Source organism: Macrotis lagotis, chromosome 5 (genome assembly GCF_037893015.1).
Source record: "Macrotis lagotis isolate mMagLag1 chromosome 5, bilby.v1.9.chrom.fasta, whole genome shotgun sequence".
NCBI lineage: Eukaryota > Metazoa > Chordata > Mammalia > Peramelemorphia > Peramelidae > Macrotis > Macrotis lagotis.
In genome coordinates this window covers 110644573-110671390 of record NC_133662.1, presented here as the reverse complement: position 1 = coordinate 110671390, position 26818 = coordinate 110644573, and the positions used below count along the sequence as shown (strand labels likewise).

The following is a 26818-nucleotide window of genomic DNA, read 5'->3' as shown; positions in this document are numbered from 1 at the left end:
AAAAGTCATTTCACAATTAACATAAATGGCCAAAGGTTATGAACAGGAAGTTTTTAGATGAAGAAAACAAAGCTATATATATATATATATATATATATATATATATATATATATATATATATAATCATATGAATAAATGTTCTAAATCACTTATGATTAGAGAAATGCAAATTTAAAAAGCTCTGAGGTACCACCTCACACCTATCAAACTGGCTAATGAAAGAAGAGAAAGCTAAATGCTGGAGGGTATGTGGAAAAACTGAGATACTAATGCCCTGTAGAATAAAATTGTAAATTGATTCAACCTTTTATGGAGAGCAATTTAGAACTATGCCCAAAGGACTTTTAAAACTGTATACTCTGAGATAGCTAGGTGGTGCAGTGGGATAGAACACCAGCCCTGGAGTTAGGAGGACCTGAGTTCAAATGCAGCCTCAGACACTTAATCATTACCTAGCTGTGTGGCCTTGGGCAAGTCACTTAACCCCATTGCCTTGGGGAAAAAAAAGAAAGAAATGACAGGCAAAATGATTTCAGAAACATGTGGAAAGACTCTCATGAACTGTTGAAAAGTGAAATTAGCAGAACCAGGATAATACTGTAGCATGTAATAGCAATATTGTATGATGATCAATTACAAATGATTGAACTATTCTCAGCAAAAAAAAAAAAAAAAAAGATTCAAGATAGTTCCAAAAGACCCATTATGAAAAGTTCTATCCACCAGAAAGAACTGATGGTGACTGAATGCAGATCAAAGTTTATTTTTTTCACTTCTTTTTCAGGGTTTTTTTGGTCTGTTTTATAACATGACTAATAAATAAAAAATATTTTGCACGGTTACACCTGTATAATCTATATCAAATTGTTTACCATTTCAAGATGGGAAGAGCAAAGGGAGGGAAGGAGAGAATTTAGAAATCAAAAAAATTTAAAAGAATGTTAAAAATTGCTTTTGCATGCAATTGGGAAAAATAAAATATGATTTTAAAAACAAATTAAGAGAAAAAAGAAAATGTTTCATGCTATTTATGTTTTGCAGTTGCCAAAAAATTTGCACAGCAATATGGCTTACTGCGTTTGTCAATAGGAGATGCCATGCGTGCAATCCTGAACAACCATCCAGAATCAGAGTTGGCACTTATGATAAAATGGCATCTTCATAAAGGATTAACAGCACCTGATGAGCTGGCTATTCAGGCTTTTGAAATTGCTCTGATGAATAATGTGTGTAATACTGCAGGGTAGGTTTCCTATTATTAATATATAGAATGTTTAAAATGTTGATAATTATCATGAGAATTTTACAAGATAGATTGTGTTACATTTTGATGACTCTCCGTTGAAAGACATTTTTTCAAAAGTTTTTAAATATCAAGTATATTCTGAAAAGACATGAAAACCAAGAATATACATTAGATTAGTGCAAGAAGACTTTAATATGCATTCTTGATTGTGACAGAGTTTGTACTTTTATCAGGCATAGAAAGGCATGTTTGAAATACTATTTGAAAATATGGTGCAAAAAAAAAAAGGTAAGTTCTTTACCCAGATTAGTGAAATTCAATTACATCACTGCAAGAGTCTATATAAATTCAACCCATTCTATGGGAGCTGTTTCTTAGGAGAAAAGACAAGAAAAAGAAAGCAATGGAGGAAGGGAGGAAGGTAGGGAGGAAGGGAGGAATGGCGGGAGGGAGGGAGGGGACTGAGGTCAATCCAAAACCCAGTTCATTCATTTTAACCAGATTATAGAATATAATAGAGTTTTTAAAAGATGACAGAGCTAAACTTAAGAATTCTTGTGTTATTTTATCTCTCCAATTCCCTCAAAAGTCTATCCAAATATAAACTAAATCCATGTATGCACCTAATCTCTCAACACCCATTTTAACAGCCTCCATAAATTAATAATAAATATCCAATTCCATAGCATGGGTTTTGTTGGTAATATGGTTCTTTATTGTCAAGTTCTCTTGTTTTCTATTTAGAGTTTCTTTTTTTATAGGGAAGAATATGAAAGTTTGCCTTTCCCTTAATCAAGAACAAAACAGATCAAATAATAGAACTTGGATTCATACTTGAATGGTTAAGTCAGGAGCTCTTACTCTGAGCTCTGTGAACTTTCAGTTTAAAAATATTTCAATAACTATTTTATTAAAATCAGTTTCCTTTGTAATTCTATATATTTTAATTTTTTGCATAAAGTAAGGACTCATTATTATGATGGTCCTTAGGCCTCATGAGGTAGCCAAGGGGATATACGAAATATAAAAAAAAAAAAAAACGGTTAAAAATCCCTGAACTGTATTACATAAGGAAAATTTAGTAGTCTACTATTATTTACCCCAAGACATATTCCTATTCTATACAGTCTAATAGTCCTTTTATAATTTTAAACTTAAATACAAAATTAAAAAATTGCCATGTGCATAGCAGAATATAAGAGTGCATTTAAAATATACAAAGCAATTTAATCTAATGAAAAAGGAAAAAACTACATAATTGAGAGGGAATATTCTGCTAATATCTGATATATTTTAGAACATATCTACAATTAATCCACTTATTTTACTTAAATGAAGCTATATTAGGAGTTCGTTTCTGTTTTCCTTACATGAAAGAAGATATAGTGATAAATAAGAATAAATTAGAAGAAAATTTACATAACTAAGTTTCTCTTTAATAGGGTTGTGATTGATGGATACCCTATCACAAAACACCAGTTGAACCTCATGGAATCAAGAAGTATCATTCCTGTGATAATTTTTGAGTTACAAGTCCCTACAAAGGAAATTTTTAAAAGATCACTAATAGATAATCAAATTAATGAAAGGTAAGATGCTCAATATAATTATGTTTTTTATAAACTAGATTTCCCAATCTTGTTATATCTATACTTGTAATTGAAAAGGCTACTCATGTGCCTGATCCTGGGGGCTCATCATATTAATAATAATGTCCATCAATGTAGACATCTAATGACTTTAAGCTAACACTGCAGTTCAGAATTCCAGAACTCAAGAGATCTATTAACTTGAGAGAAGGAATTACAGATATATACTACCATATATGGCTGCTCAATTAAATTTAATGAAGAACTAAAAGAAGTTCTCATAAAGTTCTGTTTTTAGCTCTGCAAATATATCAATCAGTGAGATCCTGGTCTTTATGAGCAATCATAGTGTGCTTTGCCTGACCCAATCATAAACAAGGACTTGAATATATCTGGTTCTAGTTGACTTCCTATCTCTGGGAAGAAAGATCTCCTGATTTTCATTTGTTCATCTCTGGGGGTTTATCCAGAATCTTTTTTCCAACTCACATTCATAGCTGATGAACCAGGTCCCCTAGAACAAATATAACAATATATAATTTACAAGTTGAAGCTTCTTTGGGTTCTAAGGGCACCCTGAGAGGGTTGGGAAGTCTTCCTCTAATGTGGGTTCATGACCCTGTTCCACAATGTTCTCAATATCAATTACTAGTTACAGTCAATATCATCCTTAAATCATCAATATCCTTGAGTGACAAGTACTCCAGTATCACTTAATCTAAAAGCTGACAAGATATCTTCCTGGGGCTCAAATCACTCCGGCTATCATTAATTGGCCAACAGTCCCAGACCAAGGCCCACCTGGTCATTGTTTGAATACTGATTGGCTCATCTGAATGTAAATAGCAATTGTTTCTGTTTTGGCCAGAAACACTGAAGTTCTTTCCCTTCCCCCCTCATTGATTTTTTTTTTTGACTATGCTTCATTTCTTCCTTACCCATCTTGATCACTGAATGGGCACTGCCTCAAACTGAGACCTTTGCTTTAAAAGGTCAAGGTCTTCTCCTACTCTCATACTTGTCATCTCCAGTCATTCTATCTCTGACCACTGGACCCAGATGACTCTGAAGGAGAGAGTGAGGCTGGCGATTTCTCATTTAATAATACACTCGCATGTCATGACATCACCTTCATGATGCCACAGGCCTTTCCAAGAATAAAATACAGGGACAGGTAGGGTATAGTGGATTGAGCACCAGCCCTGGAGTCAGAAGGACCTGAGTTCAAATGTGACCTCAGAAATTTAATATGTACTTAGCTGAGTGACCTTGAGCAAGAAACTTAACCCCATTCCCTTGCAGAAACCAAAAAATAAAATACAAACTACAACAACAATATCAACCACTTAATTAACTTAACTCTTGCAAGGGATATTTACTGAGATTTGACAAGAACATAAGTTGCAAAGCATTCCTTAGCACCCCCCCCCATTAATGGAGACACATTCTTTATGACACTTGAATCCTGGGTTCAAATGTGACTTTATACACTTAATAACTGTGTGATCTTGAGCAAGTCTTTTAATCCTGTTTGCCTCAGTTTCTTCATCTATAAAGAGCTGGAGAAGGAAATGAAACCTCTCTAGTATTTTTGTTAAGAAAACCCAAATGAGGGGTGGCTAGGTGTCATAGTGGATAGAGCACCGGCCCTGGAGTCAGGAGTACCTGGGTTCAAATCCAGTCTCAGACACTTAATAATTACCTAGTTGTGTGGCCTTGGGCAAGCCATTTAACCCCATTTGCCTTGCAAAAAAAAAAAAGAAAGAAAAGAAAAGAAAACCCAAATGAGATCATGAAAAATCTGTGGCTGATACAAATGAACAACAACAATAGAAATTAAGAAAGAGTCATGCTTTGTAGAAGATGGCAAAATGTCCTTGATTGGTTGGTTGTTTGTCCTTCTTCTCAAAGAAGATCAAAATGATGTCACTATATTAAGAGCCAAGTTACAATGGGGGTGATGGTCAACCTTAATGGACTTGCTCATTCCATCAGTGCAACAATCAGACACAATTTTGGGGTATCTGCAATGGTGAATATCATCTGAATCCAGAGAATTGTGGAGTTTGAACAAAGACCAAAGACTATTACCTTTAATTTGAAAAAAAAATTATCTTATTATGTAATTTTGCTATCTCTTATACTTTATATTTCTTCCATAAGGATATGTTTTTCTCTCTCACTCATCACATTCAACTTAGATCAATGTATACCATGGAAACAATGTAAAGACTACCAGACTGCCTTATGTGGGGGTGGGGGGTGGGGGGAGGGAAGCAAGGTTAGGGGAAAAATTGTAAAATTCAAAATAAATAATCTTTCTTTAAAAAAAAGTCAAGTTACAATGTGTCAGATGACTTATGGTTGATCAGACCAATACCAATTCAGAATGCTAAATTTACTAGAGGTCAGGCACAAAAAATCCATGTGAACATTTGTGATGGATTCTCTAAATCTGCATTTCTTTTGAGCTTTAATTCTGCTTTGCTCATAGCAAGATGCTCATAGCACCTTCTCTGATGAGAGCACAACATTCTGGGCGGTCCTGTGACAGTTTCTCATGTCATGCAATGAATTCCAAAGTTCTCAAGAGAGACTTTGAGAGAGTCCTTATATTACTTTTTCTAACCACCATGTATATGAGCACTTGCCTATGTGAGTTTTCTATAAAAATAGTCTTTTAAGCAAGCAAACATTTAACATTCCAATAATGTGGCCAGCCCACCAGAGTTTCACTCTCTGCAGTAGAAATTGAATGCTTGGTAGTTTGGTTTGAGAAAGGACCTTAGTGTCTAGTATCTTATCCTACCAGGTAATCTTCAGAATCTTTCTAAGACAGTTCAAATGTCAGTGCCCTAGAGATGTGTTTATGGGAGCTACAAATCTCATTAAGTATTAAATTTACTTAGCTAATTTTTCAAGACTCTGAAATAAATTGTGCTTTTTCTTTTCCTTTTTATTCATTTATTTTGAATTTTACAATTTTTCCCCTAATCTCACTTCCCTCCCTCCACTCCCCATAGAAGGCAGTCTGTTAGTCTTTACATTGTTTCCATGATATACATTGATCTAAGTTGAATGTGATGAGAGAGACATCATATCCTTAAGGAAAAAATAAAGTATAAGAGATAGAAAAATTATATAATAAGATAACAGGTATTTTTTTAAATTAAAGGTAATAGTCTTTGGTCTTTGTTCAAAGTCCACAATTCTTTCTCTGAATACAGATGGTATTCTCCATCACAGATACCCCAAAATTGTGCCTGATTGTTGCACTGATGGAATGAGCAAGTCCATTAAAGTTGACCATCAACCTCATGTTGCTGTTGGGATGTAAAAATGTTCTTCTGGTTCTGCTCACCTCACTCAACATCAGTTCATGCAAATCCTTCCAGGCTTCCAGGAATTCTCATCCCTCCTGGTTTCTAATAGAACAATAGTGTTCCATCATTATGCTTTTATTTTCAAAAACAAATTGGTCTATGGAAATTAAATGAAAGATGGAGTAGAATTACTAAATCAAAAGTATAGATTATTTTAATTTTATCATTAACTGTTAAAATGTATGTTTTGGGCAATTTATTTTGATGATAAAAATAGAAGACAAATCTATTAATAGATTAATTAAATCTATTTAAATCCATTTAATAGAAAAATCTATTCAATGATAATAAGTATTAAGTGACAAATACTCGTAAAACAGAAATTATATTTCTAAATTATTTTAGAACATGCTTCAGAGTAAGGAATTTGAAGTATAGTATATATATATATATATATATATATATAGTATATTATAAAGTTCCTTTACACAATTGTCATCCTCAGACTTGTTTTCAAGATAATATGTTACAACAGTTTTTTTCTTTTTCTTATCTTTCTTTAGTTTGCCTTATCCATTACATAACAGCACACAGATTTTGTCCATCAGGAACTCATGTTTAAACAAGCACAGAGTTCTTGTTAAAGAATTCTATGAGGAAGAGCACCAGAACTGGTGTGTGATTGATGGATTTCACAGCAAATGGTGGGTATGGAACGAGGTGCTTGAGAAAGTTCAGATGATGAATAAACGAATCCAACTGTACTTGGAAAGGATAAGGGCAGGTAAAAATAATGTTGCTGTTAGAATAAATTTTTACTTTTTAAATATATATTTTGCATGTTTATTTCTTTTAAATACATGACATATTTGTCATTTTGAATACATTATTTATAGAATATAGCTGTAATCATTCGATCATTTATACAAGAAGGACTTATTAATGATTAGCATTATTGAGGGTCAAGAATTTAAAGATTTGTATTACCTAACCTTTACTAGGTTGTTACTAAAACATGGAATAATTTTATTCCTTCTAATTGGTTGTCCATCTCATTCCCCACACAGAAGCTATTTATAAGCCTTCTTGTCTCTCTTCACCACCCATTTCCCAAATCATCCCAATGGAGTACTTTATATCATACTATATTAAGAAAATAGAGGCCATTTGTCATAAGCTCCATCCTTCCTCTTCTTTTATTTTCAGAGCCTCTTGACATCATTCTCCACTCTTTTGTTCCAGTTTGCTGTTTGGTCATTTTAGTCATATCTAAATCTTCATGACTTCATTTGCAATTTTCTTTGTAAAGTTGCTAGAGCGATTCACCATTTCCTTTTCCCAGTTCATTTTACAGATGAGGAAACTGAGGCAAGCAGGATTAAATGACCTGTCCAGGGTGTCACAGCTAGTAAATGTCTGAGGCCAAATTTGAACTCATGAAGATCAGTTTGCCTGATTTGAAGCCCAGTGTAGCACCTCACTACCCCTATTTTCCATTCTTTTATAAAGAAATGACCCTTCTCTTGAATGATCCAAATTCAACTCACATTATGCTCTTCACCTTTCCCTTCTTGTGTGTGTGTGTTTTTGTCAGAAGATTTTACTTTCATCATCTTCCTCTCGCTAAACCTCTCTTCTTTATGACATCCTTCTTGATCTTTCTGCAGCCTTTGACAGTTGAGCACTTTCATCTCCAGGATGTTCTGTCTTACCTGATTGACACTAGTCTTTTCCGAGTCTCCTACCTATCTAATTACTTCTTTTCAGTCTCCTTTGCTGGATCATCATATGTCATACTTGAACAAGGCTCTCTCCTTTCAAGTCTATTTTCTTTATATATGCTTTCTCACAAGCTTTATCTCCCCACCTACCCTGGGTTTAATTATAATAGCTAGACTGATGATTCATATATATATATATATATATATATATACATTCAACCCTATTCATTCAGAGTTCCAGTCCTATATCTTGTCCATATGTAAAAGGCAAGCTCACAAGTTCCCTCATTAGGTATGATGAGAGATAGAAAGTTCAGTGTAGTGTCCATGCTGATAGAAATCTTGCACTTAGAGAACAAATTCTCCAGATATGTTACAAACTTAGTTTTAACTTGCTAAGCAATAGCACAAAATCTTAGTAATGAATAGGCTTGAATAATGTTTTGATAGCCCTTACTCAAGTATTGTTGTATATTTATCTCAGATTGTTGCTGTTATGATTAATTGTGAAAATAGTGCTCAGCTTTTTCAAAGGAAATGGGCATTATATTCTTCCTCCAAATTATTACCTAAATCTAACATTGTCATAAAACTGCATAGAAAATATCAAAAACAAAAATTTGCACAAAATTTACAGATAACTAAAAATTCTCCAGGGAAAATACAAAATTAATACTTACAGGATGAACCTAAGCATTCCTAAATTAATAAGCTATTTTAGAGATAATGTTTTCATAAATTGTTGCTGATTTATAGTTTTCACAATGTATAATTATGCAATAGAGTAACACTTATTTAGTAGGAATGCTTCTGTATATTTTCATATTTTTAATATCAACATAAAAATAGGCATGTATTTAAATATAATGACTTCAACATGGGTCCCCCAAACACAAATATAATAGAGTCTATTGAGTAGATGTTAGCCCTGTCCCCCAGAAACAAATGCTTTAAAATGTTTCTACTCTAGTTCTAAATATGCTAGTGTTCCACATGTGAAAAAATTATATGGAGTAGAAAAAAAACCACATTATTCCATTAATAACAGGGAAAGCTGCAAGCATTAACAACTTATGCATCACTCCTCAAGAGCTGATTTCTCGACTGGGAGAATTTGGACAGTATTGCCCTGTCAGTTTGGCAGAAAGGGGTGAACTGGTTGACTGTTCTGTAACCAGCTCCCTAGAATTTTCAGCTGAATTCAGAGGACACTATTATAAAATGTTTTCTAAAGAAGAACTGGATGTAAGTATATCCCAAAATCAAAAATTTTACTTGTGTTTTCCTTTTGTGTGCATACCTGGTTTGTTTTAGTTTTTGTTCTGTTTTTGGTTTAGTTTCTAGTCTTGGGGTGTTTGGGGATTTTTTAAATGCCTGCCTCATTTCCAGTTTAATGGAAGTCAATGTGATTATTTGTTCCCTGGTCGTGCTGAGTTCATCAGCCCTAATCCAATATTTGATAGCAAATGGCATAGAGGAAAAAGAACTAGATATTGAAACTGGACTCAAGCCCTGATTCTGCCCCTTCATTACTAGCCATATGACCTTGAGCAAGTGACTTAATTCCCTTGAACATGAGTTTCCTCATTTGTAAAATGAAAATACTTGCTTTACTTACCTAAAAGGAATATCATCATAAACAAAATTCTTTGCAAAACGTAAAGCACTATAAAAACATGAAATATCACTTATTTTTAATTAAAAACCAACTAACTACATACATTGGTAGACTGAAACGTAATCTAGTATTCTGAGCTCATTTTTTATATTTTAAGTGAATATAGAGATTCTATATTTGTATTGCCATTAAGTAGACTTTATTTTTATCTTGTCAATCAGTCATCAGTCAGTAAATATTAAATGCTTACCACAGTCAATAAAGACCTACTATGTTGCAGACACTAAGTGCAGCTATCTTGCCTATTTAAAAGGTAAGGAACAGAATAAGAAAACTGGAAGGATATGCATCCCCCTTCATTTTTAAGATCAGAGCTCAATAACCCAGAGATATTAAATTACTGCAAAATAAATTAATCGTAGCAGACCCAGAACTATGTTCGAGGTTCCAATGTGTTTCTGCTACTCCATGCTGCCACCCCATTAAGTAGAGGAAATAAGCAGAGAAGACTTAAGCTGGGATTAATTGAAGTAAATGTTTCTCAAAGGAAGACTGATTAAAGTATAATTAATTGCTTGTAGAGTTAGGGAAATTGATTCCTATTGGAAACTAAGAGGAATAGGAAAAGAATCTCAAAGATGTTTAATTTATGAGGTATTTCTTATAAATATTTTCATATTCTATCAATTTTTTTACTACAGAAATTCCTGGAAAATCCAGAATCATATGTGCCTCCATTAGCACCTACTCCTCTCCCACCTCCAGAATTATTACCCAAAAGGCTAACTGTGGCAGAAGTAAAGAGCCAGTTCCCTAAAACAGCACAACTTAAAGGATATTGTCCAGTTACCTACCAGGAAGGGAAACAGAGGTAAAAATATAAATTCTCCTGGTTACCAAATGATTGTCACTCAGCACAAAAGGATTCTGTATGACAAACTATTGAACAAAATTTATTTTTTAAGTTTTTTTCTATCAACAAAAGGCAGGCTTTCCTTCTTACCATCTCCTCCCCTTACACCCATTAAGGAAAAAAGTAGAGGGGATGGCTAGGTGGCACAGTGGATAGAGCACTGGCCCTGGAATCAGGAGTACCTGAGTTCAAATCTGACCTCAGACACTTAATAATTACCTATCTGTGTGGCCTTGGGCAAGCCACTTAACCCCATTTGCCTTCCAAAAACCTTTAAAAAAAAGTAGAACAAACCCCTGTCACAAACACATTTAGTCATATCCACATTGTTTATCTGTGTGTATACATATATATGGGGGGGGCAAGTGTGTGTGTATAAATCTTCACTCTGGGTCTATCATGTTTCTGTGAGGAATTAGGAAGCATTTTGATCTTGAATCCTCTGGAATTTTGGCATTGGTCAGAGATATAATTTGTTTCAAAGTTATTTGTCTTTTTAATGATGTAATTTCTTAAATTGTTCTCCTGGTTTTGCTTATTTCATTCTGCATCAGTTCATATATATCCCTTTCATCATATCTTATAGCCCAACAGTATTCATAAAACCAGGACTTTTTCATGTCTTCTCCAATAAAAAATTTCTAATTCACTATTTGGGGAAAAAAAGTTTTGTTTCCAACCTATAAAGTAACATGGGTGGTTAAAATAAGGCTGGCTATACCCTAATGAAATCAGAGAAAGGAGTAAGACCCAAACAAATAAAAATATTTAGAGAAACTGTTTTTATTGTGACAAAGTACTGGAAATTAAAAGTATTGGCGGGGCGGCTAGATGGCATAGTGGATAAAGCACTGGCCTTGGAGTCAGGAGTACCTGGGTTCAAATCTGATCTCAGACACTTAATAATTACCTAGCTGTGTGGCCTTGGGCAAGCCACTTAACCCCATTTGCCTTGCAAAAACCTAAACAAAAAACAAAAACAAGTATTGGCATCAGTTGGGGAAGGAATGCACACTTATATTATATGATGCAATCAGGCATCACTGCTTCATAAGAAATGATGAAAAAGATGATTTCATAGTAACCTGGGAAGACTTGTATGAACTGATGAAAGTAAAGTAAGCAGAAGAAGAATAATTTATACAATAAAAACACTGTAAAGACAAACAGGTTTGAAATGGATAAATTGATAAACTTTGACTAATTCAGTGATCAACTATGATTCCAAAAGACTGATTAAAAAAATGCTGACCTGATAGAGAGTTGATGGATTCAAAATGCAAAATAAGACATAATGTTTTACAAGACCAATGTAAGAATTAGTTGGGTTCTGGTTTTCTTTTTCTAGTGAGGGAAGGGGAACATGTGGAGAGAAAAATAAATGTTTGTTCATTGAAAGGTAACTATATGTTATATGTATAGTCATTCAGATGAATGAAATATATTATATCTATTATATATTCATTCATATTATTGGAATAATCATTGAACACTTATAAATATGTGTGTGACACATACATAACTTAAAGTAAAATAAGTCCAGGTCAAGTCTCCCATGCTCAACTTTAAAGGGATTGGGCCTAAGAGTAGCTTATGAACTTCCAGTGTAGGAGGACTGAAGAGACCTAGTCTTTAAAAAATATGTTTATTAAAATTCTTAAATAAAACAATATACCCATTTAAATTTTGAATTACATATCAGTTAGTCAATGAATTAGGCAACAAAGGTGGCACAGTGAATAGAGCACCAAACCTACAGTCAGGAAGATTTGAGTTTAAATCTTGCCTTAAACACTTATTAGCTGTATGATCGTACACAAATCACTTTAACCCTATTTGCCTCAGTTCCTTATCTGTAAAATGACCTGAAGAAGGACATGTAAACTACTCCACTACCCATAAGAGGCCACAAAGAGTCAGATACAACTGAAACAACTAAACATGATACTTAGGATTATTCTTTTTCTGCCTCTTAGATATGAAGCCCTAATTCCCGGAAAGATTGAATATGCTGTAGAATATCGTCAAAGTATATTGTTTTGTGAGAGTGAAGACAAACTGCAGAAATTTTTGAGGTAAGTTGTTAAACTTTCACTTTTGTATTTTTGCTTTTTTTAATCTGTGTTTGTTTATATGTGTGGGTAGACATATAGACAGATATATAGAGAGCGAGAATATAAGTATGTAGACAAGAGAGGAGGAGAGAAGCTATACAATTGACCTTGGACATTTTCTATTTGCAGGTTACCAGAGAAATACTGGGATCAGAAACTTCCAAACAAACTTCCTCCAGTAAAGGAACCAATATTACTTACCAGCCTTCCTTTGCCTGGATACCTGGAACAGGTATATTACAGTTTGCTCTGTATATGAAGATGGAAATTAAAGCAATAGAAACCTGCAAGGTTCCATTTACATTTCTTTAAACATAATTTTCATTTCAGTGGCTAAATCAGATTATTTGCTGGATCAATGAGGTCATCAGTTTGGGTCTTCCCACTATTGCTGGGTGATATTAGTAACAGAATTGGATTTGGAATTAGATGACTTAGGTTTCAATCACAGTTCTTTAACTCCCTGTGTGAAAAGTCCCTTCATCTCTCTGAGCCTCAGTTTACTCCTCTATAAGAAATGAGAGTTTGGGGTAGATTAATCATTTGCCTTTTTTTGCATCATGTATCCCTTTGGCTTTTAGTGAAACCTCTAGACTTTTTCTCAAAGCAATATTTTAAACTAAATTAAATTAAATATATGGTGTTAGAAAGGAAATCAATTCTATAAAAGTTCAGTTGTCTAACTGTTTAAAAATAACAATTCACAGCTTCCAAGTTAAAAATCTAGTCAATATATAAGGTCTTTCTAGTTCCTTGATCCTCGAGCTTACATTCCCTCTATATCACAAATAAATTAAGATTTTAAACTTTAATTCCAAAATATCTTTAATTTTGTCACTGAAATCTCAGTCCTTGAAAAGATTACATTCAATGGCAAATGAAATTAAAGGTTGACTTCCCAGTATAAATGCTGGACTTTATTCTTTGTTTCATCAAGATATTATAATTGTGATGAACAAATGAAACTTTGGTCAGAATAGAATTCAAAAGATTTCCTTAGAGATATCCAGAGGAGATAATTTTATGGGATGAAAAAAATCTGCACTGCCTAGCTCCCCACTGACCCTTCTTCACAGCAATTTAGAAAATGCACCCAATTGAATTCTGACTCGAAAAGTCAAAAAAGTCACAGTGAGTCATTTTTCCAGACTTACAGAGACAGAGAATTCTACAAATACTGGAGACAGGAGCAGCCCAATGCATTCTACCAACCAAGAACTGAAAGAAGGCCAAGATAGGGCACCAAGGTATCCCTGAACTAGCCCTGGCTGCAGAAAAGGGTGCAACCTTACAGTTCTCTCTTCTACTTTCTGAGCCATAGTTCCAGGTTACATATCTAAGGCAGTTTTAAGTATAGATCCTAGCTGTGTGCTGAGAAAGGAACAAGTTCCAGAGAGAGGTTGTGTAGCTCTCAGAGATTCTGTTCTAGCCTTGAACCTCACATGTAAGCTTACAGGAGTCCCAGACCAAAGAAGAGCTAGGAGTACAGTCATTTTATTTGTTTTTGTTTTGTTTTGGGGGTTTTTTTTGCAAGGCAAATGGGGTTAAGTGGCTTGCCCAAGGCCACACAGCTAGGTAATTATTAAATGTCTGAGACCAGATTTGAACCCAGGTACTCCTGACTCCAGGGCCAGTGCTTTATCCACTATGCCACCTAGCCACCCCAAGTACAGTCATTTTAAACCAGCAGTTTCCCAGTGGACTAACAATAAATGAATCTAGCAAGAATGTACTAAAACTCACAACCAAACTAACAGACCTAAAGTGAGGTCAGGAATTTGAAGAAGACCAGGAGGGCAAGGAAAAAATCTCACTCTAGATCACACTACTTTTAGGAGCACTGAAAGCTTGCAGGTCTCCAAACCTGAGCTGTGAAGTCCATAAAAGGACACATTTGAAGAGTCCAGTACTAATAAAAAGGCAAAAGGCAAAAAGTAGATTGGAAGAATGAGCAAAGAAGGAAACAAAAAAAAATCCCATGATAAAATTCAATATTCTGTTTTCAGTTCTCAGTTCTCTCCTCCCATCACCCATCCATTGAAAGGGCAAGAACAACAAAATCCATTATAAATATGAAGTCATGCAAAACAAATTTTCCTCTTGCCCATGATCAAAAAATGGATGGAAGAAGGGGAGGGAGGGAGAAAGTGAAAGAAAGGGTGAGAGGAAGAAAAGAAGAAAGAACAAGAGAAGGGAGAAAGGAAAGAAGGAAGGAGATAAGGAAAGGAAGAAAAAGGAAGGAAAGAAGAAAGGAGGGAAAATGTTTCAACCTGCACTTGAATCCAACAGCTCTCTATCTGGATGTGGATAATATGTTTCATTATGAGTTCTTAGCAATTGTGGCTGGTCATTATTTTAATCTGAGTTACTTAGTCTTTGCTGATTATCTTTACAATATGGCTGCTATTATATAAATTGTTTTCCTGATACTGCTCACTTCACTTAACAATTCTTCCTAGTTTCTCCGAAATCATTCCCTTGATCATTTTTGCGGCACAACAGTATTCTATCACATTCATATACTATAACTTTATTCAGACATTTCCCCAATTAATAGACATCCCCTCAGCTTCCAATTCTTTGCTACCACAAAAAAAGAGCTTTGTAAATATGTTTGTACTTATGAGCCCTTTTTCTCTTTCCTTGATCTTTTTGGGGGGATAGTAGCCTAGTTGCACAGAGAATGTAGTTTAATAGCTTTTAGGACATGGCTCCAAATTGCTTTCTAGAATGGTTAGATCAGTTCATAGTTTCATCAACAATTCATTAAGGTATCTATTCTCCCTCCAGCATTTAGCATTAAGCAATTTTTTTTCATCTTAGCCAAAGACTTAGTAACTTATCAATACACTGACTAAATACAATTCCTAAGGACTCTTGGTCTCTCTCTCTCTCTCTCTCTCTCTCTCTCTCTCTGAACATGGGTAACAGGGAAATTTGTTTTGCATGGCCATATATCTTTGTAATGGGTCTTGTTTTTCTTGCCTTCTCAGGGTAGGGAAGCCAAAGGAGGAAGGAAGAGAATTCAGAATCTAAAATAAAATAAAATAAAATTGAGTAAAAAAAAAAAACAACTTCTTTTCATCACTATTAGAAGTTTCACAACGGCAGCTCCCTTCCATTAATGAAAATAGATTAAAAATAAAAATGTTTAATTAGAAATAATAACTGGACCTATGATTTCTTTGATATATTAACTCCTCTACCAATATAAGTAGACACCTCTGCAATTTACAGTGTATGAGAGTTGCCTAGAGCACTCAGCCATTAAGTGACTTGCCCCCCAGTCACAGAACCAGTATGTATAGAGGACAGATTTGAATTCAGATTTTCCTGCTCTGCAGCTGGCTCTTTATCTCCTTCACCAGATCAATACTTAATTACACATAATTTGTCTCTAACATGATAGCTTATTGATCTTTCTAATGATGACTCTGTTAATGCTGTTTAATGTAGTGGAGAAAAAGGATAGCTAAAAGAATTTTCAGCATTTTTTTGTGAGATTTTGAGTTCTACATTTTTCTTCTTCCCTCCTTTCCCTTCCTTTCCCTTTGACAGTGAGTAATTTGATATAGATTAAACATATTTCCATATTAGTCATGTTGTGAAAGAAGAATCTGAACAAAAGGGGGAACCATGAGAAGAAAAAAATATAAAACATAAAACAAATTTTAAAAATTGAAAATAGTATGCTTTGGTCTGCATTCAGACTCCATAATTCTTTCTCTGGACGTGGATGGTATTTTCTATCACAAGTCTTTAACCATTGTACTGTTGAGAAGAGCCAAGTCTATAATAGTTGATATTCACACAATGTTGTTAATGTGTTCATTGTTCTGTTTCTGCTCACTTCACTCAGTTCATGCAAATCTTTCCAGGCTTTCCAGAAGTCAGCCTGCTTGTGATTTCTAACAGAACAATAGTACTTCCTAACATTCATATACCACATTTTGTTCAGCCATTCCCAGTTGTTGAATATCCCCTCAATTTGTTTTCTCTCTTTTTACCAGAATAATAATATACTGTTTTCAACTACTCAACAAAGTAGACATTTCTGCTTCTTCTCTACAGGGTGCAGCCACTGCTCTAATTAAAGCCATGCATGAAGTAGGGTGCTTAAAGCCCAAGTTTCCCTTTCAAAGCATAAAGAGATCTGCCTTACTCTACATAGCATTTCATCTAAAAGGTAAGTATTTGTGTTGGAATCTTTAAAATAAAATAAATTACCTAACAATAGAGTGTAGTAGGGTATATAAGATGCCCAGAAATATAATTCCAACTTGTCCTGGAAAAAGCAATTCCCCTGTACTCCCACCTCATAACATCCCCAATAAGTAATCATCCAGGCTCAACTGGCAGATCCTCTAAGATAAGGAGCTCCCTACCTCCTGCAGCTTCCATGCCACCTAATTCTGATCCTTCTGGGTCAAACAAATGAATCTGCATGTCTTCTTCATATTTCTTAAGGCTGTTGTCATGGTTATGAAATAGGTGGAAATCTGGAACAGGAACCATGGATATTCTGGTTTAAGGTCCATGGATTTTTCTACTACACCAATTATGTATCTGAAGCAGCAAGGTTTCTATTTTAAATAATTCTTTAATTCTTTAATTTAAAAAATTTATCCAAAAAAGTAATTATATGGCAATCTTGTAAACACATAAAGAGGGGGAAAGGAAACCTACACGAGCCTTACATGTCCAAAAGAGATTTATTAAAGGGTGTATTCTTTATAACTAGCTAGATTTGGAAATGGAACGGTTTAAGTCTCCAATTTACAACCAAACTGAAGCGATGATATGACAGTTCCCCAGATTTTAGTGATATGGCAGCTTCAAAAATGGCTTCCCAACTTCCCATACACATTTTTTTTTAAATAAGTAAACTCCCATCTCTGAAGTGTGTTGCAGCAAATAAGTTGTTTTCTTTTATCTTGAGCTCTACACTTTGTATTTTGTGGTCTGAGAATAGTCCCTGTTCGAAGAGGATGAAAATTTAAGATTGGAATGTTGGAAAGTTAACTAATGATCTTTGATATAAGGTGTTACAGAGTCATTAGGGCTTAAAAGTTTTTGGGCCAAGAGGGAGAGGTCTCGGCTGGTTTTAGGAGTAAAAGTAACAAGAAGAAATCAACCCAGGATCAAGCCAATTGATAGGGATGTTAATCTTCCCAGTGAGTTCAACCTGTGTCTGTTCTTAAATTATTCTTATCGATTTTCCCTTTTGTTATTTTTCTTATTCATGCGAACTTATATCCCGTAGGAAGGAGGGAGTAAGCTGTCAATACCCAAAGACACTAACAAGGAAGAAATGCCTCATTAATCAATATAATTTGATCTAAAAATATGTATTTATATAATTCTCTAGAAAGCAATATTGATTCATTTACATTCCTGAGAATGAGAAGAATGGCATTGACAGAAAATTCTGAGAAGCAAAACCATATACATAATAAGAAAGGGCTGGTACAGCTATGTGACTCAATGGATAAAGTGCCCACCCTGGGAGTCAGGAGGAGATGAGTTCAAATCTAACCTCTGACATATGATATGTACTAGTTGTGTAATCTTAGGCACACACACACACACACACACACACACAAACACACAGAGTAAGAAGGGAGTATGGAATGCTAGGAACTTAAGATCGTGGAAAGCATTGCAGCAACTAAAGTTTTGTTCATTCTACCATGGACATTCATTGAATATTACCTTTCCCTCTTCCCTTGGTGCCATCAGCAAATATAAGAATGTCATCTCTGCCTGCTATTGCAGGTGATTTTCTATGAAGAATTTTAGATCAAGAAATTCTACCTATATATCCTCTGTACCTTTTTATGTCTTCTCTCCTAAAACCTAGATTACATGTTACAATGTGTTTTCTTCTTCTCTATCATAAATTCTAAGATGGGAAGGAGTCACTTCTTCTCAAGGTTTGTATTATTTTCATAGCAGCAACCACATCTTCCTTGTTTGGTGAGAATAAGATCCAGAATAGAATTCCCCTTGTCAGTTCCTCCAACTTTTGAAGAATAAAGTTATCAAGAGGGCAAGTTAAAAAGTTCCCCTTTGGGGACTTTCTAGAAGTCTTAATCAATTCTTCCTAAATTATAGCATCTCTTTATATAGTATCTAATTTAGTGTAACCACTTCAGGCACTTTTTTCCTTCCCCTGTCCTTTTTTAATTTAAATCAATGATTTAATTTAAATTAACAAATAAATTCTTTGGGGGGGGGGGCAAGACAATGGGGGTTAAGTGATTTGTCCAAGGTCACACAGCTACTAAGTATCAAGTGTCTGAGATCAAATTTGAATTCAGGTCCTACTACTCCAGGAACAATGGTCTATTCACTATGCCACCTAGATGCCCCTAAATAAATTCTTAATGGCATTTAGTGATCTACTTTATCTCCAGCTAGTGCTTATCCTATGTTTTAAGCTGTGGTTCAAATATCTAAATCCTCTCTTCAAATATCATATTATAAACCAGATGTTCACCCATCAAGTCAGCTTTTCTGTTTCCTCCCTTTTCTTCAATGGGCACAGTAATGAAGATAACACCTACTCCCTCCCCCACCCTCCCAGAGTCTTCAATTTCTTACATTGCACCAAATTCTTTGGTGTTTCTTAATTCTTTCTGTCAGTAGCAATTGTTCCCATATGAATCAACAAAAGTAGAAGAGTGGTCATCCTTTTTGACAGAACTTGGGATGTTATTTATTATGCTCTGAATACATGCCCTGGAAAGACAAAAAGCTTCTTTGCCATTAAGTGCAGCTAGTGACTTAGCACAGCAGCCCCCTCACTAAAATCCAGTTCATGTGCTTGTCATAGCATCACTTCCCTTGATGGACAAACATTATCAGATCAGGTTGACAAATACTCACTCAGGAAGGATTTTCTAATTTTTGTTGTTGTTGATTTGGGGAAGAGTTATTCTAGAAGCATCACAAATGGGATGGAATCATTGGCAAGTCACTTTAACTACCTGCATCTCAATTTCACCATCTAAAACACAGAAACTTGACTCACACAGGATCTGATTCGCAATATATTGTGAATCAAGTGAGATAATACATATGATGTTTTTGCAAACCTTAAAGCACTCTATAAGTAATGTCATCTATTATTATCATTAGAAGGCAGATTTAATTAAATTCACTATCACTGGTATTGCTGATTTTTAAAAATCTAATAATAAAAGCTATATACAGTCAACTCTCAATTTTTCATGCAAATGGAGAAAGGGGAATGGGAAAACCAGTATTTTGCTCATCTAAAACTGTGGATAATCTGAGAACTGTTTATATTTGAAATGAATTTTATACCTACATGTCTCAAACATGAATCTCTCTTTTCTCTTCAGTCTCTTGCATCATCAGCTTCACAGCAAATATTTACGTTTTTTTGTTTACTTCCCGACAGCATTTAATCCTAAAAGTTCTGAATATTCACGGAAAAAATATAAGAAGAAACTGGAGCAGTTTATGGAAAGATGTGAACTCATCCCTTACTTAGGTTCCAAGATGACCAGAAAATACAAAGAACCTCAATTTAGAGCTATTGACTTTGACCATAAATTACAGATCTTTGTCTCTCTTAAAAATGTGAACCCAGCCCTTAGTTAATTTTCTTTGACTATTCACAATGATTTACGGTTAAATTATCCTCCTATGGGAAAATATGGGATAAGAATAGAAGATCAAATGCTACTAAGTTCTCTATTCTCTATTTTTCCAAGTTGAATGGCATGATAGAATATTCAGACACAGCACTTATCAGGTGGTTCTGTCCATCAGAAAAGGAAATCTAAGTATAGGGTTTTGTATCAAAGGAAGTATCTCTTTTTGGCTGAGTTTTGGCAAAAAAAGAGTCATATAATATTACTTGCTGTCGAATACTATTAGAAGTAACCATGTTTCTCTGCTTTGTTAATGTTTGTTCTTTAAAACAGGTTAAAAGAGAAATTGAATAGTCATTTTGATAATTAGAAAAAGATATTCATTAAATATTTTGGTCAGTTACTAGAAAAAATAATAGAGGGTATAAATAAAATAGCAATGTTGGATGTATTCTCAATCTCTATGATTGTTTTGTAAGCAGAATGAACATAACATTAATTTAAAACTTTCCCTACCTATATGTGAATAAATATGGGGTGCTTGTTTTTTTTACAATAAAACTGATTGTGTAATTTCTGATTTCTGTTGTCTATTTTTTTTTGCAAGGCAATGGGGTTAAGTGGCTTTCTCAAGGCCACACAGCTAGGTAATTATTAAGTGTCTGAGGCTGGATTTGAACTCAGGGACTCCTGACTCCAGGGCCAGTGCTCTATCCACTGTGCCAACTAACCGCCCCCTCTGTTGTCTATTTTTAATGTACATTTCATGCAATTTAATTGACAACAAAATTGTGCCTTAAGTTTTTAAAAAAAACAATGGAATTTGAAGAGGAAAGCACTAGATCTTTATTTGTAAAACTAACTAAAGAAAAAAATTTGAAACCTGAGAACTTAGGGTTAAAAAATATCAAACTATAGATACTGACAAAATATGTAATGTCTCTAGGCCTCTGTTCCCTCATTTGTAAGATGAGGGAAATGGATCAAATTATCTTTCTCTTCTTATCTCTTCTCTCTCTATGATTCTAATCACTGTAATTGCAATTAGAGGCCTGCCAACAAGTTCAGCAAGGGACCCACAAGTTGGACAACACTTATTCAAGAGAGTAATAGTAGAAGTGACTGACTGTTAAATTCTGCCTGTATCCCAAACTTAACTCTTAACTAAATATCCAAAAAGTATGCAATGTACCTTTTAAGACAATTATCAATTTGTTTTCAATAATCAGTGACTACACTACCTAGAGCAGAGCAATCAATTAAACAAGTATTAATTAAAGACCTACCATGTGCCCACCTGCTGAAATGATGCAGCTGGGCCACACTAGAAGGTATCCACTTATAATACTTCCCACCCTTCTGAGTGGGAACAGGCACAATAATCCGAAGCTTCTCTCACTACACAGACACTTTAGCACCATATCCCCTTCTCAGGGAGTCTTGCCCAACCATAGGAATCCCAGAAACTTTACCCACCCAAGCATTAATTAGGCATGCAACAACTCTTTTCCCCTTCCCCAGACAAACATTGGCCCCTTGGGAAAACCAATGCCCTCTTGACAATTAACTTTACACATGTAGATGAACTTGGAACTTTGATAAACCTGAAAGGACAAATAGGCACATAGATCACTAGCAACTCCTCTTTTTGAATTGGCATTGACCTTAGTCTGATTCCCACCCTGGTAGCCCTGGGGCTTTAGGCTTGGATCCTAGAAATCTAAGATGGGAGCTGTACCTAGAGGCTGAAATTATTTCCTGAGTAAGAAACAAGTTGGGAAGCATGCTGCAGTTGTGTGGCTCCATTCTCAGGAGTAGAATAGTGTCTCAGCTCCAACTTCCACCAAAGTCTTAAGTCTAAAACAAAATAACCAAATCAAGAATGTCAGACCAAAGGGGAACCCAAATTCTGTCATTCTGAACCAGGAGGGATTTCCAGCTGGATAATAGTGACCAAATTATGCAGAATTCTATATAACTCCAAATGGAGCAAATCCAAAGACATGTTATTCAGTCCCAAAACCAGGGTAGAAACTTGTAGAACTCAGGCCTAGAGGTAGACATCAGACTAGGCTCTGGATAAGAAAACATTGGGAACACTGAAACTTTCAAGTCCCCAAGAATAAACTGTCCCTGAGATCCTGAAAAAAAACTCACTACTTGATACCCTGAGAAATCATTAGTAAGAACAACCTAGACTTTCCCAACAGAAGTACTCAGAGTTGAGCACTAACATGAAGACAAAAGTCAAGTAAAGCATATAATGAGCATATAAAGAATTCCACCATAAAAGCTATTATTGTGACAGTGATGCTCAAAAAAATTCAGAAGAGAATGACCCTTAAAACATTTTAAGCATAGCCCTAAAGAAAAGTCCAACTTAGGCACAAGTTTAAATAGAATTCCAGGGTGAGATAAAGCAAAAGTTTAAAAGGTTTAATTTTTTTAATAAATGAAGGCACTAGAGGAAAAATTGGGAAAAAAAATTATAGCTGTGCAAGAAAATTGAAGAAGGAATTAGTAGCATAGCATAATATGTACAAAAGATTTCCCAATCAACAAACTCTAAAAATTAGAATGGGGAAACAAAAGCTAATGATTTCCAAATGCAACAAATATTTTTTTTTAGAATCAAAAGATTGCAAAAAATCAAGGGGTCTCATAGCAAAAACAATTGACTTGGAAAATGTATTGAGGAGAAAACACTCAAGAAAACAATAAAGAAAGAAAAAAGAGAAAGGGGCAATAGGGAGAATAAATTAAAGGAAGGCATAGTTCTAAATAAAACAGATAAGGATGTGCAAAAATTTTTTTTCTTTTAGGTTGTTTTTTTTTTTTTTTGCAAGGCAAATGGGGTTAAGTGGCTTGCCCAAGGCCACACAGCTAGGTAATTATTAAGTGTCTGAGATCGGATTTGAACCCAGGTACTCCTGACTCCAAGGCTGGTGCTTTATCCACTATGCCACCTAGCCGCCCCTATTTTCTTTTATAGTTAATATTTTTTACTTTTTCCAATTATGTATAAAGATAGTTTTCAACATTGATTTTTGTAAGATTTTGAGTTCCAAATTTTTCTTCCTCCTTCCATTTTCTCCCCTCTCCCTAAAACAGCAAGTAAACTGATATAGATTATATATGTACAATCATGTTAAACACATCTCTGTACTAGGAAGAATTAGAACAAAAGGGAAAACACAAAGAAAAAACAAAAACAAATTTTTAACAATGAAAATAGCTTGCTTTTTATCTGTAGTCAGATTCCATAGTTCTTTCTCTGACTGTCAATGGCATTTCTATCACAAGTCCTTTGGAATTTTTTTGATCACTGTATTGCTGAGAACTTAATCTATCATAGCTGATCATCATACAATGTTGCTGTTATTATGTACAATGTTCTCCTGGTTCTGCTCACTTCAGTCAACATCAGTTCATATAAGTCTTTCATATAGCAACTATAACTAGCAAAGAACTAGAAATTGAGTGGTTGCCCATCAATTAGAGAATAGCTGAACAAGTTATATAAATATGATGGAATGCTATTGTGCTTTAAGAAGTGATGAAAGAAATAATTACCTAGCTATGTGATCTTGGACAAGTCACTTAATCCCACTGCCTTGCAAACAAGAAGAAAAAAAAAATGATGGAAGAGGGGTATAGAGCCAAAAATGGCAGAGAAAAGGCAGGAATGCACCTGGACTCTCCTAAATTTACCTCCCAATAACTTTAAATAATGATTCACTACAATTTCTGAAGTGACAGAATTCATAAAAGGATGAAGTGAAGCAATTTTTCAACCCAAGACAACTTAGTTCTTCAGGAAAAGTTTGTCTTATCAAGGTGAGAGTAACGTGTAGTCTAGTACAAACCATCCCAGAGCAGACTTGGACCCAGCAACCAGGAGCAGGCTTTGGGGGCTACTGAATCAATAGCAACAGTGACTGCTTCGGGACCTCTCAGTCCATAGATTGTAAGGAGGTTGGACAGCTGGTCAAAGGATTACAGTGATTCCTTTGCTAGCACTGGGAGTAGGACACTGTTACAACACCCATACTTGGTTCTGGGTCTCAGTCTTGGGTCTCAGACACAGGGCAAGGAGGATTAGGTATAACTTCAGTGCTTGTGGTCACAGGAACATAGTTCCAGGGCAGAAAACAGTATTTGTGGTCACTCACAGACCACAGCAGGGGCCAGGAGAGAAGTATGCATGCCTGTCTTTAAATCATATCACCTTGAAAGAACTGAAAATATATGGGAACCAAGAATTAGTTACAAAAAAGGCTATACAAAAACCCTGAGACTTGGAAAAGTGTGCCAAGTATCCCAGAAGCAGAGCTCCACTTTAGCGCAGAGTTAAAATTTAAGATATAGACTGGGAAAATGAGAAAACAACAGAAAAAAAAATGCTGACTTTAGAAAGCTATTATGGTTTTGAAGATCAAAACATTCACTCAAAAGAAGATAGTCAAAACTGCTATTTTCAAAATCTCAAAAGAAAACTATGAATTGGCATCAAGCCATGGAAGAACTCAGAAAAGGATTTTAAAAATCTAGTGGAATGAGTAGAGGAAAAATTGGGAAGAAAAATGAAATACAAGAAAACCACAACAAAAATCAACACTCCTTAAAGGAAACCCAAAGTACTGAAGAAATACCTTAAAAACAAACAAAAAATGGTAAAAGAGATACAGGTAGGAGGAGGAAAATGTCTTGAAAAGCAGAAATGGTCAAATGAAGATGTACAAAAATTTACTAAGAACTCCAGAGAGAGAAACCAGGAACTTGCCTGAACTCTTCCCAGTTTCCCTTGAAAAAATGTTAAATCAAGCCTCTAAATGGAATCTGGAGCAGAAGCCACAAAAAGATGGATTGAAACCAGTTTCCAGCTTAGGCTATTTTAGAAGAACTGTCTCACTTGAGTAAAAAGGGAGCACAGCCCAGCACAGGCAAGGTGCAGTGAAGTCAGCAGGCTTTTAGCCACAGTACAGATCAACAACTGAGGCCCTTCAGACCTAGCTCAGCAGACCAGTGGTACAACAAGCCAGCTGAAAGGCCTCTAGCCCCAGTGCAGAAAGGCAAAATGCAAGTCCTAGAACCCTAGAAAAACAGGGGCAACTAGGCTGGGCTACCCCAGTATATTGGGCAAACTACCAGAGCTCCACCACAGAAAGCTAGAGACAAGATCCCTGACCCCCAACAGAAGAAATTTGGGACAGTGCTCCCCATACCCCAGGAGCAGAGCTCAACTTTAAAAAAAAATAAGCAAAAATCCAAAAGAGAACCCTAACCATAGAAAGCTACCATGGTAACAGGGAAGCTCAAAACACAAACTTAGAGCCACAGTCTTCTCTGACCATGGCTCAGTCAATGCTGCTTGGCTGTTTCTCTCTCTCTCTCTCTCTCTCTCTCTCTCTCTCTCTCTCTCTCTCTCTCTCTCTCTCTCCCTAGCCCTTCCTATGTCTTGTAACCTTTTTTTAATAGATTTTTGTTTTATTTCCACCCATGCTTTCCTGAGTCTGAATAATGATTCCTCATAGGCAGAACTGAACTCAAGCAGCCACCGACTACATAAATGGTGAGCCAGCTAGGAGACTCTCTGCCCAGACTGGGAAGCTGGATTGAGGTGAGAAGCACAACTTTTTTTAGATCCTAGACTTTTAGGAAAGTAGGAAAATTATTGGACCTCTAGCCCTCCTTCTGTTTTCCTTTTTTCCGGAAAATGGAAAAGGGTTGAGTTTTGTGGGGAGTAAGCTAAGCTGATCCCATATGGTGTTTCCCATTAGCCCTGGTATGGGCCTGCCCTGTTTTCAGACTGACCAGTATTTGGGGTATGTCCTAAAGACATGTTTATCTACCAATAAATTGGAAGAGAATAAAAATATGGGGAGAAACTTGGTACCAAAAAAAGTTTTCCTTGGAAGGAATTAGATTTGACAAAAACAAAACATCTGAGCTCCTGGAAATTATCCTTGGGTGGTTCTCTCTCTCTCTCTCTCTCTCTCTCTCTCTCTCTCCCGATCCCACGGGGGGGGGGGGGGGGGGGCCCCGCACAAAGGAAAATCTTCCTTTTTTAGAACTTTGAAACTCAAACATTTGTCTCAGATGGAATGCATGCCTCACAGCAGTAAGGATAAGCCCCCCCCAAAACAACTTGTTTTAGAAAACAGGGGGAGCTTCTTCCTGGTTTGGGGAGGGGGTGGGGGGTGGGCAATGACCATGTTTTCAATTCCAATCCCCATTCCCTAAAGACAATAGCTGGGCTGAGAAAGCCTCACCTTGGGAGAGGGAAGGGGAAATGGGCAAATTGATTCAGAAGTCTCGTAGTCAATTAGTTTTTAAAAAGGGGGGAAGATAACTTTTTCTGGAACTAGGAAATTCAGATTTCATCTTTTAATTTAGCCTGTGCTAATAACTAATATTTCTGTAATAAAGTAACTATGTTTGAACTTTATAAAGTTTAATTTTAACTATTGATTGGTTACTTCAAGATCTTATTGAATATATATGAGGTTCCTTAAGAAATTCTGATTGATTCTAAAAGTTATTTTCTTGGACTGGTCTTAATCGGTACATTTAATATATATATATATTATATATAATATATATATATATATATATATATATATATATATATATATATTATATATATATATATATATATATATATAATAATG

General features: G+C 35.3%; 1 protein-coding gene across 4 annotated transcripts in view; it reads left to right on the top strand.

The window, feature by feature from the left end:
* AK9 (adenylate kinase 9) overlaps positions 1 to 20682 on the top strand; it is a 142881-nt gene extending 122199 nt beyond the window's left edge. For all 4 annotated transcript variants that reach the window (XM_074187329.1, XM_074187327.1, XM_074187328.1 and 1 more), the window contains 9 exons: positions 1043 to 1244; positions 2690 to 2836; positions 6723 to 6943; positions 8929 to 9125; positions 10200 to 10369; positions 12388 to 12486; positions 12655 to 12757; positions 16597 to 16711; positions 19952 to 20682. In XM_074187329.1, the coding sequence (XP_074043430.1) occupies positions 1043 to 1244; positions 2690 to 2836; positions 6723 to 6943; positions 8929 to 9125; positions 10200 to 10369; positions 12388 to 12486; positions 12655 to 12757; positions 16597 to 16711; positions 19952 to 20154 (1457 nt within the window). In that variant the 3' untranslated portion in view covers positions 20155 to 20682. The remainder of the gene's footprint in view (positions 1 to 1042; positions 1245 to 2689; positions 2837 to 6722; positions 6944 to 8928; positions 9126 to 10199; positions 10370 to 12387; positions 12487 to 12654; positions 12758 to 16596; positions 16712 to 19951) is intronic.
* Positions 20683 to 26818: the final 6136 nt, after the last annotated feature.